Below are 16,619 nucleotides of genomic sequence, written 5' to 3' on the forward strand. Positions count from 1 at the left end.
CAATAAGTATACAACACTGGCTTACATCATTAAAAGACAATATTTAAAGCCAAGAACAATGAGTATAAAAAAGGGAGCTTACAGCATTAAAAGACCATATTTTAAAATGTAAATAGTAAGACGACAGATCTTAAAAAGGAACAAATACCACTCTGAGAAATGGTAAACACAAGCAGTACTAACAGCATAGTCAAAGCAATAATGCATAACAATTCATTTAAAAATCCAACCCAGGCAGCCAGTCACTGAAGGAAATGCGTGGTGGTTTATGGTACGGTTCCTTATGGATGAACTGCTGGAAGCAAATACAAATGTCCAGATTGCATAAAATTGTGATATTTTAGAAAATATCACTTTCAGCCCTTAGCCCTTTCTTACATCAGCATGGAATATCTTGATCTAATGCCACCTATCCCTTTTGTTTTCAGAGCTCTCCAAACTGTTTTCCCTGGGCAAAGAAGCTTCATGCTGTCTCGTTCTACTTTTGCTGGATCTGGAAAGTTCTCCGGACATTGGCTGGGGGATAATGCTGCCACCTGGAATGATATTAAGTGGTCCCTCCCAGGAATGCTGGAATTTGGTCTCTTTGGATACCCTTTTGTAAGGCTTTTTTTTAAAAAAAAATTAAAAATACAATTAAGCTGGTTCTCATAAAGCAGAAAGAGGCAATGTGTGGTCCTGCAGAACATACAGTGGTGCTTCGCTTTATGATTGCCCTGCATTACGATGAAACCGCATTACGACGATCTTTTTGCGATCGCAATTGTGAAACAATGGTCTGAATGGGTTTTTTTCGCTTTGCGATGATCGGTTCCCTGCTTCGGGAACCGATTCTTCGCAAAACAATGATTTTTCAACAGCTGATCAGCGGTTTCAAAATGGCCACTGGGTAAATATAATGGCTCCCCGCTGTTTTCTGGGACGGATTCCTCACTGCACAGGCACCGAAAATGGCCGCCCTATGTAGGATCTTCGCTGGACTGTGAGTTTCCAGCCCATTGGAACACATTAAATGGATTTTAATGGGTTTTTTGTTTTCGCATTACGAAGTTTTCGTTTTACAGCAATTTCGCTGGAACGAATTAACGTTGTAATACGAGGCACCACTGTATTGAAGTTCACCTCCCATTAGTCTAGCCTACATAGCTAGCAACATGGAGAGCTGCAGTCCATAACATCTGGAGAACTATACTTGGACCACTTTTTTTGTAAAAGAAGGGGCAGCCTACCTTATGCTTGGTTGACTCTTCCCCCCTCGTGTTATTGGTTGGTGTTAGAACTCATGGCAGAGTGGCTTTTTTCCTTTTATGTCCATTGGCTGATTCCTTCCTCAATAGTCATTGCTCTTTGGAAAGATCTGGGTGTATATCATATCCTGTAGATCAGTTCCACACAACTTGTGTCTTGCCAAGTCAGCTGCCTCATGCCAGTCATGTATTATGGCCATAATGGTGCCTTCTTCGCTTAGTACAGATTTTAAAAAAACAATCATCAAGAGCTGTAATGAGGGCTTACTATAAACAGTTTACCAGTGATTATAAAACTTAACATAGCCGATAGGAACACAGTCAAGGAGTTCTTTGGTAGATTTCATAACTGCAATGTTGTGAAAATCTACTGGAAAGCCATCAGAAATGGGAGGATGAAAATAAAGTGATTGAGGTCAACACCAGATTTCATCACATCGAGTACATTCTGAATAAAGGTGACACTAAGTAACAATTGCAAAATTATGAACAATGGACATCTCAAAATTCTCAAATAAAATTCACTTTCATTTTTTTCCTGTTGCCTACCCCTGAACTGCCAAAACACAAATTAGATTTTCTTGGCCTCCTCTTGGATTAGGGTCAACATGGACAATATGCTTAGCAGATTTTTAGAAGGCTCTCTGGTAACAGACATCTCTTTCACAGCCCATAATTTTGCACACCTGTATATCTTTCATCTTACGTGTTTTGCTTTTTGATTGGCCATTGGAAGGTAAATGTGTGCCCACCTTGCAAGCATGATTGATGGAGCACAGATTTCTATTGTTAGAAGAACAGGTTACCTCAGGAAATGCACATTCTCTCTGTCATCTCTTTTCACATTAAATGAACCAAAACAAAGGTTTCTACTTTATATTAGTTAAGTTTATATCCTCACATTGGAGCAAAACAATCATATTCAAGACTTTTTTGTGAATTTCGTTGTATGGGTATACTGTGTATATACTTACAATGACAATAAATTATTATTATTATTATTATTTGCAGTCATGTAAAATGTATAGTTCAGTTCCATACTCTCAACGAAAAAGATGTCTGCCTCAACAAAACATTTGGAAATTATGCTATTGCTAGATCCAATATCAATTTTCTATACTATAACACATTTCTAATATGTACATGATTTTCAGATTGGAGCAGATATTTGTGGGTTTTTTGATAATGTCTCAGAAGAACTCTGCCGACGGTGGCTGCAAGTTGGAGCATTTTATCCGTTTTCTAGGAATCACAATAGTGAAATAAATGAAGTAAGTTTTTCAGACTCGGATCAGATTTAGGTTTGGTTAAATTCCCCCTTTTTATTTTCAATAACACTTGTAACATCTGTTTTCAGCCTAAAGATCCTGCATCTTTTGGACAGAACTCTCGTTTGGTGAACTCAACCAAACACTATCTAAACATCCGCTACACTTTGTTACCATACCTCTATACCCTTTTTTACAAAGCACATACCCAAGGAAGCACAGTAGCAAGACCTGTTCTACATGAGTAAGTATATTGTTTTATCTTTAAGTCAAAGATCACATTTTTTATAGTCTGTTATTTATTATTTACATTTATTTTGCTCCTTTCTTCTAATGATCTTAGTGCTTCTGAAATACAAAGTGCAACCTATGATGCCCCATATCATTGAAATTAATAGGAATGTTATGCTCTTCCTCCAGGTTCTACTCGGATGAAGCCACCTGGGCTATCGACAGACAGTTCTTATGGGGCCCCGGACTTCTTATTACTCCAGTCCTGGATGCAGTACGTCTAACTTTATTAACCTGCAACCTCTGTGAATAATTAATTGTTTTTTTAAAAAAGAATTCTTTGTTTTCAATCTCATGTGCACATCACAAGAAAACTACTGAGTAATGACACAATCCTGTCCTCTTGCATAAGGCCATTAGTGGTATCTTCCATCTTCCTTCCATCTTCTGTTTTGAAGGGAGAAAAAAGGCCTCCTAGGCAAAGGACTATGCTTCAGATGTAATGGTGTGATAAGTACTTGCTCCTTGCTCAACTGCCTCTTAAATTATTTTCCATTGAACTTTGCGTGGCTTCCTGCGCTCCTCAGAAGAGGAAAATGAACTGGAAACTTACTCTGATATAATACCAGAGGAAATGCTGCTGAGAAGTATCAGTCGGAGATGTTCAGTGTGATAAATTAAACAACATGAGTTAAAGCAGAAGTTCCTCCTAACTATAGAGAAGAGGTTGATTTAAATAGCCATTTATTATGAGTATAACAGTTTCACGAATGTATTCATTCTCTCGTGGGAGATATACTTGTATTATGAATGTTCACTCTTTGATTAAAAGTGGAGACTGCAAATGCATAGAAACCAACACAATTCTGTTTGTGCACTTAAATCTATCATGGTGAATCTGCTTCTTGGCCCAGAACCATAACTGAAGGATATGTGGGGCCATTTGTTGATGAAGGGAGCACACAGTGTTTTTTGCATAGCCTTCATTGATTTTGATGATGCTTCTGCAAGAAAACTTTGGAATGGAATTCCCAGTACAGTAAATGTGAAATAAATTCTATTCTTTTCTTCTATCAATAGGATATTATTGTCTCATGTCACAAAATCATCTCTCCATGATGTACCTTGAAAAAATGAAATGCTTGCTTGTTTAATTTTAGGGTGTGGATACAGTGACTGCATATATGCCTGATGCTGTGTGGTATGAGTATGAGACAGTAAGTATAGATGAATATTTTTAAAATTAAACTCTCTCATGAAAATGTTGGCCATCACTATTACACACATAGAAACATATGACAATAAGTCATTCTTTTCAATGTTCATTCTCTGGCATATTGAACCCCTTCTACTCATGGCTGTTCTTGACTTTCAGTTAGACTTTCTCTCATCTAAGGCCTATGTCCAACAGTGGACCTCCAGTGGTAGAAAGGTAGAGCTCAGTGGAGTCAAGATGAGGACATCTTCCCTGTCACAAATGTAACTTCTGGAAGGTTGGGAAATTCTCTAGATTTGCTTTTGGATGGGACAGAGAGGACTATAAGGAAGAGGGAAGAGGAAGAGCTGAGAAACAAGGGCCATAGTCATTGTAAATTTTGATTCAGACTATATAGTCCATGAAAACCTATGTGAAATAAGACCCATTAAGATGCCATAAGATTTTCTATTGTCAGAGAGATGAGAAGCATCAATGCTCATCTGGAAGAATTCATTTCTCAGTTTTGAACTGGGGACCTTAAGAACATGATAAACATGTATTCTGGCCTTGTGATTCTCTCTAATTAGGGTTCAAAGGCAGTTTGCAGAAAACAAGAATGTCAGATGCATCTCCCAGCAGACAAAATAGGACTTCATCTCAGAGGAGGCTACATCTTTCCAACTCAGCAACCAGCCAACACAACAGTTTACAGGTATTTTCTGTGGACCAGGTTTGGCGCACCTGTTATTTCCAGCCTTTATTTCAGTGGTTATTAACCTTGGATTCCCAGATGATGTTGGACCGAAACTCCCAAAAGCCTTCACCATTAGCTGTGCTGGTCAGGATTTCTGGGAGTTGTAGTCCAAGAACAGGGTTGGGAAGCACTGTTTTATATCCTAGCAGATATGTATACAGTGGTGTCAGTAGCTGAATCTTCTGTGTCTTCCCTGAAGATCACTAAAGGACTGTAGATTGTCTTGAAGTGGAACAAGTAGCTTTCTGAGAATTGTTCTATTATGTTGCTGCAGCATAACCTGAAAAACAGATACAGCAGAACTCTTTCTGTGAATTTGATGGAAATCTTAATAGTCATTAAGAGCTGATAAATGCCACAGCATAGAAATCATATCTCGGATACTGTATACCCATGAAATACAGTATCCGAGAGCTATTTTGTTATAAATTTTCGTAGCAAATTATAGTTAAAGAGGCAAATTTATATTTATTTTACTTAATAGCATGCTTATTTATATGTATACTTGCTTATGCAAATTGTAAGTACACTAATTTCATCATGTGAGAAATGGGCAAATTAACCTTTGTTCTGAAATTTCCACATTAGATAGCAGTAAGTTGCCAGTTCCCATGATGCTCATAGTAGTGTATAAAACCCATGCTGATTCAGGATGAATTACTCCTTGGTATAGATGTACTGAGAAGGGGATTAGTTGGAGACAATCTGCTTTTGGGCTCCCTGAGTAATGTGGCAGAGCTTTCTCAGTAGTGGCACACCAGTTATGGAGCTCCGTTCCACTGTGCTATTCTTTAAAAGACGATTGATTTATATGAGCTGTTGGGTGATAAGTGAATGCTACTATATATTTGTTTCCTGGTTTTTTAAAAATATTATTTCTATTTTACTAGACACTTAAGTGAAGTATACATATAATTCATGTTTTTTACTGTCTGTTTTAGACTGTTAGTTGTCATGAAGGCAGAATATCACTCACTCGCTCAGTCAAACAAACTAACAAGGTTTCTCAAATGAGCCAAATGCTCTTATTTACCCTTTCATGGACCTGTTATTGTTTTTCCTTTGGTTACTTGATGGCAATTTTAGAACAAATAAATGGCCTTTTGTTCTTACTATTAGTACAATGAACATGTGAGACTTGTTTGATTTTTCTATGGATTCATATCTTTAAAAAAGCACTTTTTTCATTTTTACAGCCGCCAAAATCCCATGGGATTGTTAATTGCCTTAGATGGCAATCAGTCAGCAGTTGGAGACTTATTTTGGGATGATGGCGTAACCAGAGGTAAGTCCAAAAATGATAGACTAAGAGAAGTGATAAATGTGTCACTGTTCTTATGTTTTCATTCAGGATGGTGAGATTGTGCAAATAATCAGAGGAAAAACAGAGTCCAAAGCTTTTTACAGCTGCCTTTTTAAAAATGAAGCTTATTTGACTGAAAACAATATGAAAAGTTATCTAAGAGATACAGGTTCTGTTCTAAAGTAAAAATGTGAAGGAAGGAAGGAAGGAAGAAAGGAAGGAAGGAAGGAAGGAAGGAAGGAAGGAAGGAAGGAAGGAAGGAAGGAAGGAAGGAAGGAAGGAAGGAAAGTTAGTTTTTGTTGCCATGGAAATTTTAGCAGTGGGGTCCAAGCTTTGAAAATTCCTGCGGGGTGTTGAACATGGTCCTCAAGCCCTATCAAATTGGTCACCTCTGTTGTAGGACATATATAATGTAGTTTGCTCTCCATAATGGTATCATTTTCAAGTTTTGAAAAATTTAAGGGTATTACTGAAATCTGTTTTCTATTTTAAACAACTTATGATGGATAACTTTTTTAGAGTAGGAAAATACCATCTACATTCTAATTTTCTAAGGTCCTCTTTATTCTCCAGATATATGGTAGATCTTAGCATTGTATTTCTCAGAACCTGCAGACTTTCTCTTTCTTTCTTTCTTTCTTTCTTTCTTTCTTTCTTTCTTTCTTTCTTTCTTTCTTTCTTTCTTTCTTTCTTTCTTTCTTTCTTTCTTTCTTTCTTTCTTTCTTTCTTTCTTCCTGCCTGCCTGCCTGCCTGCCTGCCTGCCTGCCTGCCTGCCTGCCTGCCTGCCTGCCTGCCTGCCTGCCTGCCTGCCTGCCTGCCTGCCTGCCTGCCTGCCTGCCTGCCTGCCTGCCTGCCTGCCTATTGTAAGTGGGATTGCTGGCAACATTGTTATCCATACTTAGATCAAGGTTTGGTCGGATCTCTTGGAGACAATATTTGGTCAGAGAGCTTCTTTAGTTGCAATAGACATTGAAAAGTACAGGAACTCAATGTCCATATCAGAGACCTTACACCAGAGAAGAAGCACCATACAAAATTCATGGTTTTATTATACTGCAGGGATGGGGATTCTATTTGCAAGACCTACTGTCAAATCAGACTGAAGTTGCACTGGTGACTTGACTCATTTTTTTCCCCGTGACTCGAACTCAATTCATGACTTAGAACCTACCTACCCCTCTCTCTTTTCTGTGGAAAAAGCTTATTTTTAATAGTGACTCAGGATGTTTGACTCAGGACTTGGTACCAAAGACTCAAACTCGGGACTCAGCTCCAAAGACTTGCTAATGTTCCTGTCATACTGTGCCTAAAATCCAGTTGCAGAACTTTACTTGTGTAACAGGAGTGATATTTATGGTCAGTGGCAGATTGCTACTGATAAAAAAATTCATTTCTTTTTAGTTTTCTGGTGTGCATGGCTTGTGTACCATGAGGTGAATTTTGATGTATGCCGAAATTGAAAACAAGAAGATCAGGTTCCATCTGCCTCTGACAATGATGTAATTCCTGTTACATAGGTGTAGCCTCACCAACACGATTTCACCCTATGTGAGTTTCTTTTTCTAATAAAGAACACACACAAAATATTTAATAGCTATTGGTATAGGAAAGGGTGCCAAATTCTTTGTAGTCCTAATTCTTTTTGGCTGAAATGGAATTGCTTCACCAAAGATAAAGTCCTTGACAGACATAAGTTTATTAAGCTTTCTTCCTCTAGAACACCGTGGTGTTTTGAAATTTTGAACTTTGAATATATGAGCGGGAGTGAAATGTCACAAGTTCAGAGGGTCACCCATATAAACTGAGAATATTAAAATGTCAGAGTAAATTTAAAATTATTTGGTATACAGAGATCCTTTTGTTTTCTACTTCTCAGAGCAGAGATGACATTTGAGGCAGGGCGTCTTATGGCTCAGTGGTTAAACTGCAGTGCTGCAGCCAAAACTCTGCTCACGGCCCAGGTTCCGGCCCAGGTAGTTGGCTCAAGGTTCACTCAGCCTTCCATCCTTCTGAGGTCGTTAAACTGAGTAGTGAGTTTGCTGGGGGAGGGGGAAATGTGTAGTCTGCATAATTAAATTGTAAACTGCCCAGAGAGTTCTTTAAGAGCTATGGGGTGGTATATAAGCACCACTCTTTGTATTTGTGTTGGTGAAATTGTGAGCGTTGGCAAAATGTGCAGCAAAAATAATGTAGGGTCCTCCTCTTATACCTCTAAATGCAGTGAGGCTTTCATCAGCATAAAGACGAACATACTCACCTGCTCATTGCTGCGTAGCAATGTGATGTTAAAAGCACCACTTTAGCCATGAAGGCAAAGGATGCCAGACTGGATGTACCTTCTCAAGTAAATGGGCAAACCTCTTCTGTCTTTTGTAATGTGTTGGAATACTGCAGTTGTTTTATGCATCTAAAACTTTTCTTTCAGAGAAGGGACTAATGCTCATATAGCTAGGGCCAGAAACCCTTTTTGGGGTGGAGGAGACTTCCTATGCATTTAATAGCAACGTATGAAGCAAAGGTGCAGCTGGGAAAGCTTTTCTATGTTGAGAGGAATTTCAGGTGCCTACCCAGGGATAATTATGCTGTTCTTTTAAAAAAAAAATTAAGAGGAAAGAATAGGAATGAGTAAACTCCCTTGCCACCAGAGCTTAGAATATTATTTTTATATAAAAAATGTCATTGACCAGAATTGTATTATTTACGTTAGCCACCACAAATACTACGGTGTAAATTACAGTGGTAAACTTCCACCAGTTAAGGCAGGGGTCCCCAACCCCCGGTCTGTGGCCCAGTGCTGCTCCGTGGCCTGGACCAGACTGGACCACGGAGACAGATCTCTCACCACCCCGCACGCACTTCTTCCCCCCACAAGTCCCTTCATGTATGCGTGTGCGTTCCCCCACCCCTTCACGAGTGTGTGTGGGTGCCTAAGCATCCCCCACCCTTTGTGCCTGCATGCGAGTGTGCACGTACCTGCGCGAGTGCCCCCTGCTCCTTTGTGCATGTGCACAAGTGCAGGGGTCTGTGCCCCGCCTTACCCAACTGGTTCGTGGAGCAAAACGGTTGGGGACCACTGAGATAAGGAGTTAGCAATTGTGTTCTTTGTCTCATGCACAGTCATGTGACTTAGTACATGACGAGGGATAAAAGGTCAGCACCTTAACTAGCCTCAGATTGCCACAGCAATTTATGTTGCTGCAGTTACACTGATATATCTCAGTGTTAAGATTCTGGCCATAACTCGTTGTTTTAGTAGTAGGATGTTACTAACATGCTGGTTTTACCTACCATTCAATGACTTAATTCCCCCCCATTAAAAATACCAAAAAAGAGAGAGAGTCCAGAAATAATAACAGATTTGCATAAGTGGTCCTTCAAAATGTTTCTAAAGGAAATGTTGATCATGAAACTGAAAAAGCAATATTAATAATCACTACCTGAAATCTTGTTGCATTATATATGCCCATGTAAGGCATATGGAATCAGCAACAGGGGTGATTTTGCAGTAACAAAATATTTCCTATTTCTGTTTTGAGTAGAGATGGGCATGAAGCTAATAACAAACCATGAAGTTAATCAAAAATCACTAATTTGTTGATTCAGATTGGTTTGGATTCATCCAAACCAGAGGACCCGACTTTTTCCAGACCAAAGAATTGTGGGGTGATGCAACAAACTTCCTGGTTCTCAAATCTTGAGGTTCTCAGGGGTCCTGCATAAACCATTCATTGCCAGAAAGCCGTGGGATGTGTAGAACAGAAGTCTTTCATTCATTTGCTATTATTTCTTGATTTGTTTGATTATTCTTTGCACTTCATTGTTCTTCCAGTTGATAATACATGTTGTGCTCCCCTCATTCCAGAACCTTAAACCTGTGTTTTAATTCTACTTAACCAAACTTTACATTGTGATGCATTAAAAAACAAAACAAAACCCCACACCTTCCAACTTTGACTCTATATTTTAGGTACAGTGGAAAATCAAGCTTACATGTTATATCAGTTCAGCGTCTCCAATGTAAGTACTGTTATTAACACTAAAAATAAAATAAATATTTCCCCATAAATGGTTTTCCATCAATTTTTTGGCCTCGTATTCAGAAATTATCTTTCTACTTAACATTTGGTGTATTATTCAATTTTGTAAATTAAATGGTTGTTATCTGACAAGTGTTGACAGTTGATTTGAATTTAGTACTATCAGTGTTTGATAGCTGACATAAAGGAGAATTTTACAGTCCATCGTCTGGCATGCAGTGTTATTTAAAAAGTGATATTTGGTAGCTGACAAGAAGCAATATTGTCATTTGACAAAGGAAGACATACAGCCATATTTAATGTCAGCAAATCTGAAAGATAACTGCTTACAAGAGTTTTTGTTTGGTGCTATTAAGCAGAACTACAGTGCAGCACAATTTTTACTCAGAGGTCAGTTCTGCTGTGTTCAGTGGTATGCATCAGTCTTTGGAGCTATTCTGGATATTAAACTGGGCATGTAAACCATGCATATTCACTGTCAATACTAGGATCTTCAGCAATGTTATTAGGCTTAGAGCAGATAATTTTAATCTTTTTTATGTTTTCATATAATTTTAATCTTTTAATTGTATTTTAAATCATACATTGTTTAATTTATATTTTAATATTTAACTTACTGCGTTTTTAAATTGTGGGAATTTTAATGTTGTGAGCTGCTTTGGGTCCCTTGTTGGGAGAAATGTGGCATATAAATAAAACATCATGATGATGATCATGATGATGATGATGATCATCATCATCATCATAATCATAAAATAGTGGGGCTAGGGTAGGGTTTTTAAATTGATTGTTGCTTATGTCTTTTGTATGTTTTTTGTTTGATCCCTTTTAGTATTTGTATATTCACTGTTGTTAGCTTTCATATTGTTTCCTAATAATGTAAGCTGCCTTGGGTCCTTTTTAAGGGGAAATGCAACATAAATATACAGTATTTCAAATAATTAAAATAAATAAAATACTGCTTACCTTATTCAACATTGTTCCAGAATTACTTTGTTGTCTACCATGAAATCTTTTCATTTAGGAAGAAATACAAGTTTTTTTTTTAATAAAATAAATAAATAATCAAATCATTCTTCTGAGAGTATATCCAGTGCAATCAATTCACAGCAACTCTAATCTAAGCATAAGACACTCTGAGTAGAGCATGCTGTGGAGAAGATATTGAGAAGACCTTTGCTGCATTTTCTCCTCTAACTTGAAATCAGTGCTGTTTACATAGAAGCAGGGGACAGATGTAGTCCTATGCCAATCCTATTGAATATCTGCCACAAATTCACTTATGACAGCTGGTTTTCACAAACGGGGAAACTCCAATTTGCTTTTCATTCCTAAAGGATGATTATTGTCCTTAAAAGTAGCAATGGGAGTGGTGATGACTGAAACACTTTTACTTATATATAGTAAGGCAAATTCAATGGCATAAATCAGTGGTTCTTAACCTTTTTGAAAGAAATGCCCCCTTGAGCCATTGAGGAAGTTATCATCGCCCCCCTCCCCGCAGTGATGATATCTTATTTATTTATTTATTTATTTATTTATTTATTTATTTATTTATTTAAAACACTTAAATCCAATCACCCCTGAAAACAAAATTCTATTCCAAGAAAATGAAATGCCCCCCAAAAAGTAACATTTAATGATTTAGTTGTAAGTGAATTTTAAGACGCAAAAAGAAATATAAAAAGGGCATAAAAACAACCCGCAATGCAGGAACTAAAAATTTCAAGACGAAAACTCTGAAACTAAATTAAGATTGGAGGAAAATATATATTCATGCACAATATAAAAAGGCTGCAGCCATCTTCACAGGTTTGGCTTGCTCCAGCGCCTCCTACCGCCCCCCTTCTGCTCCAGGGCCCCTCCGCCGCCACTTTTCGTTCTACCGCCCCCCTGAAAAATGAAATCGCCCCCTGGGGGGGCATTATCGCCCACGTTAAGAACCACTGGCATAAATCACAAAGGAAAATCCTGATAGTTAAGGAGTTATCACTTGCATTTCTCAACACTCACCAACCCATGAGACTAGATTGCAACAAGGAATGCACACTGCAACTCCTTAATGGAAATTTGCCACTGTGATTTATACTATTGCACTTCTGCCAATGCATATGAGCAACAAGGCATCTATGTTACAAGATGTTGAACAAGAAATATCACTAGAAAATAAGGAAAAATGTATCACTGTTTTGCTTCTTTACATCCCCCTTTAAAATATTTTCTGTTGCAATATTATCTGTATTTTTTGTTGTCTTTCAGAATGTCTTAACGATGACTGTGGTACACAGTGGCTACACAGATCCCAATAATTTACAATTTGAGGAAATTAAAATCCTTGGCTTGCCCCTTCAGCCGACAGAGCTGAAAGTGACGTCAAACAATGTGGCTCAGACATATCCTGTAAATGTCAATTACAGTGTTTCAGATAAGGTAAGTATTGCTGATTATACTCACAAATTCCTAGATCTGAAACTTTTTTGTCCCATGTGTTTCAAATGACCAGATTAGAGAGGAAGGAGAAAAGGCTTCAGTTACAGAAAATGCTCACTGCAGGTTAAGTCATCCTGGGGGAAGTGATCTTGCCATCATCCTGTGGCCCCGAACCGTATCCTGATTATGAAAAGGATTCCATGGGAGCCTGGGAATTTTTGCTTCTGAAAAATAATGGTGGCTGATGACATCATTAGCCTTAGGTTTGTCCCCTCCTCCCTGCTGTTCCTTTGTCAGCAGAATGGGTTAAGGAGAAAGGAACTTCTAAGAGGGGATATGTTGTTCTGTTTGCTTTCACTCTTTTAAATAGGTTACTAGGTTTATGTGTTTTGTAATGCACATTTTTTTTATTTTTAAACATGTCTTTAAATTACTAGACTGTTGTGCTATTGTTGCTATTATTAAAAACAAAGCAAAGTATAGTGCTTATATAATGCCCTATAGCACTTGAAGCACTGTTTGGGCAGTTTAAAATTTAATTATGCAGGCTATACATTGCACGCCTGCCCAGCAAGCTGTGCATTCAGTTACTGACCTCTGAAGGATGGAAGACTGAGGTAACCTTGAGATGTCTATCTCAGTCAGTAGGGATCAAAGTCTACTCAAATTGTGAGCAGAGTCCTGATATAGTACTTCTGTCTAACTACTGTGCCATGAGGTTCCTCCTCCTCCTCTGATTGTTGTTGTTGTTATTACTACTGCATTGTAACAATAACATAGCTGACTCTTCTAAAAATATCTGTACGCTGCCCTGGAGCTCTGGGAGAAATGCAGACTATAAAGGAAATCAGCCAATAATTCAATCATTCACTCGCTTTAGATTTTTAGTCTCATCCCACTTGTTCCAAACGTTCTGCTTTTTCCCTTGCTGCCCCTCATTGCCTGCTAATAAAGTTGTATAATGCTGCCTCCCCCTTTCTGTGGAATTTTTATTTCTAAGTCCACTTCCAACAGGATCATTGCCATTCATGCTGTGACTTAATGATGACACTGATATAAATGTAATAAAATAATGCGTTTGTTGTCCTCCATTTTTTCTTTAAAATGGACAGGGACAGTAATGACCAAGGACTGATGTTTATTTCCAGGTATTTTAAAAGGATATTTTAAGTGGTGTTTCCTTGTACTAGTCATGCATTTACCATAGATGTTTCTGTACCTCTCTTCAATTAAATTCTCAGGTGAATTTACAGGAGAAAAGCAGAAAAGTATCATATAAGAGTTTAACCTTAGCAATTTGTAGAGTGTATGCCTATTTCAATCCTAAATTTACCTTTAAAAGACAAATAATTTAAATGTTATATATGCATGAATGATGACCTGACTTTTGCTTAACTTTTTTTAATTTCCATAGGTTGCCCATATAACAGGACTTCAGCTTAAATTGGGAGAGTCACACACAATCTCTTGGGCCCAGGTCTTGACAAATAGTGACAAATTTGATTGCCATCCTGATCCAGATGCAACACTCGAAAGCTGTCAAGCTCTTGGCTGCTTGTGGAATGTAAGTCTTTAAAATGCATGGTGGCAATAGACTGAAACTGTTGTTTCCATTTTGGCCTAAGTGTGTCTTTACATAGTTCTATAGTTTTGAAACAATTAATTACCTATAAATTATTTTTAATTTGTCATTTCTTACATGCCTCCTTCATCCGAATAGTAGAGAAGATGCCCTTTGATCAATTCTTTTAAATCTAGCTCATTGCCTGTGTATATTAAAATATGACTTTAAAGGAAAACGATATAACATATGCCATGTTCAAAAAACAAAACAAAACAAAAACACCTCTCTGTGAACATGCTTCACAGCAGTACACATTTAATCAAATCCTAGGTAAGTGGTACAGGATTACATCATTACAGAACCAACACCCTCAAATAATCCAAGAAAGATTTTTAAGTGCAAAACCTTGAATTCATGCCAAGCGTTATCTGCAAATTTTATGCTGAGTTGGGAGTATGTGTACCTATACCTCTTTCTACTGTCAGTCTGTCTGTCTATATAGGATTGGGTTGTACAAGATAATATCTTAGCTCTGAACAATAACACTATATAGCCAGAAAGAATAATATTCTGTAGCAAAGTAAAGTTTAAGTAACAACAGACATGAATGTGATAGATAGATAGATAGATAGATAGATAGATAGATAGATAGATAGATAGATAGATAGATAGATAGATAGATAGATAGATAGATAGATAGATAGATAGATAGATAGATAGATAGATAGATAGATAGATAGTCTTTTCCCTTGCTTTCTGCTCCTGGCTCATTCTGCATTCCAAAACTCTCTCTCTCTCTCTGTGTGTGTGTGTGTGTGTGTGAAGGGGTGGAGGTATTTCTGAACACTGAGTACCAATGTACATAGGCACAAGATGTGTCTCAAGTAGCCACTCTTCTTAGCATCTGCAGGAAGTTGTGTACCCAATAACAATCAATGGCTTCCTTTGTGACAACCAGAAGGGAAAGATGAATTTCTTAATAAAAACTATCAACCCTGAGGCAACAGGAATATGTTGGTTGTCTTGGAGCAAGGAGTAGAAGCCAGTCTTCACTACTGTTGCCACCATCTGGCTCTTATTCTAAATGACTGGAAAGGCAGCGAGGCCAAAGCTGTTTAGTTGCATAGAGAATTGTTTTGCACACACACTTAGAGGCAATCAGAACATCTATTTTATTTGCTGATTGATTTTTGGAGCTAGTCACTTAATGACTGCACTTGCAATAGGTCAAGGTTATCTCACTAGACACTGGAATACCTTTTAGTAATCCAGGGCATTGGAAGAGTGAATGAACTGTGTCCCTGCTGGCCTGGGTGGGAAGAAAAAGAAGAGAAGAATAGTGTAGACCAGAGACAAAATATAACCAAATAGGTTCTGAACAGATGAAATCCCATGGATTAGGGCAGTCTTCCCCACTTGTAAATTTCTAGATGGGTTAGAACCAGTTCAGAGTTACCAGTGATATCTAAGAATTTGAAGTCTATCCAGGAAAGTATTAAGTTGAGGAAGCCAGCTTTATCATGGCAACAACAGCGCTTTTGAAAAGCATCGTTTGGGAAATAATTCTAGAAAACGTGGCATCTGTGACAAAATGTTGTGATGCATCCTTCCGTGTAAAACGAATGGTCTCACAGAGTGCAGGTAACTACTGTCTCAACAAAGGGGATCCCTCTTCTGTGTTCTCTGTCCAGCCCCACGACTTATATGATATTCCATGCTTGCTAGGCATGTTCAGTCCTCATTTTGTTGTTCATTCCCATTTATCATGTTTATCATTTTTTTCCCTTTAATGCTACTGCAAACATCAGCTTCCTCCTCCAATCATGCCAATAGTATTCTACTTTTTTCCCCCTGAGTCGTCTCTTTATAGTGCCTCTGAAGCTTTATAGTGTGAAATGAAGCTAAGCCTTCCTGAAGTTTTGAATGTGCTTTGGAAGGTTGTAGAAAGGCACATCGTCTGTCTGTAAAACACAGTTACCTTTTTTCCATCCATCTCTATATGGAAAATATCAGCCTTTCTTCATTAAACTCCTGCTCCTTTAGTTTACCGCAGCACCTTTTAACAGGAAGGAAGGCATTAGCAGATGGTCTTTAGGCTTCAGGTTTCTGAACTTTCTTGGGCAATTCATAGAGAACTCCCCATAATTCTCTACTTTCTCCAGAGTTCCTCAAATACATCCATTAAAAAAAGTAATCTGAACTAATTACAGTATAAACAGGGATGGGGTAAATATTATGAGTAAATATTGACTATGGTGTATATTTTAATGATTTCTGAATCTGTTTGTGGCTAATTCTATTATCCGAGGCACACATTATTCCAAAATGTCTCTCTCTGTGTGTTTTTTTTAAAAATTTCAGGACTTGGTTCCCGAAGGAGTACCATTCTGTTACTACCCAGACAATTATGATAGAGACGTTTATACTGTTCAACAAGTTCAATACACATCTTCTGGTTTAACGGCAGACCTTGGGATAAATATGAAATCCATTAAAAGTCCCAGGCTGACAGTAACGCCCATTGGCACACTGAGGTTGGAAGTGATATATCATGAGAACCACATGTTTCAGTTTAAGGTAAAAAGAA

The 16,619-nt window shown here is 37.9% G+C and overlaps 1 protein-coding gene across 2 annotated transcripts in view; it reads left to right on the forward strand.

Moving 5' to 3' along the window:
• SI (sucrase-isomaltase) overlaps positions 1–16,619 on the forward strand; it is a 213,921-nt gene that overhangs the window by 71,195 nt on the left and 126,107 nt on the right. For both annotated transcript variants that reach the window (XM_078389026.1, XM_072996157.2), the window contains exons 16-26: positions 429–600; positions 2,402–2,518; positions 2,605–2,759; positions 2,936–3,020; positions 3,907–3,963; positions 4,532–4,656; positions 5,895–5,983; positions 9,969–10,018; positions 12,298–12,468; positions 13,883–14,032; positions 16,394–16,609. In XM_078389026.1, the coding sequence (XP_078245152.1) occupies positions 429–600; positions 2,402–2,518; positions 2,605–2,759; positions 2,936–3,020; positions 3,907–3,963; positions 4,532–4,656; positions 5,895–5,983; positions 9,969–10,018; positions 12,298–12,468; positions 13,883–14,032; positions 16,394–16,609 (1,387 nt within the window). The remainder of the gene's footprint in view (positions 1–428; positions 601–2,401; positions 2,519–2,604; positions 2,760–2,935; positions 3,021–3,906; positions 3,964–4,531; positions 4,657–5,894; positions 5,984–9,968; positions 10,019–12,297; positions 12,469–13,882; positions 14,033–16,393; positions 16,610–16,619) is intronic.

Source organism: Pogona vitticeps, chromosome 3 (assembly GCF_051106095.1).
Source record: "Pogona vitticeps strain Pit_001003342236 chromosome 3, PviZW2.1, whole genome shotgun sequence".
In the NCBI taxonomy this organism is placed as follows: domain Eukaryota; kingdom Metazoa; phylum Chordata; class Lepidosauria; order Squamata; family Agamidae; genus Pogona; species Pogona vitticeps.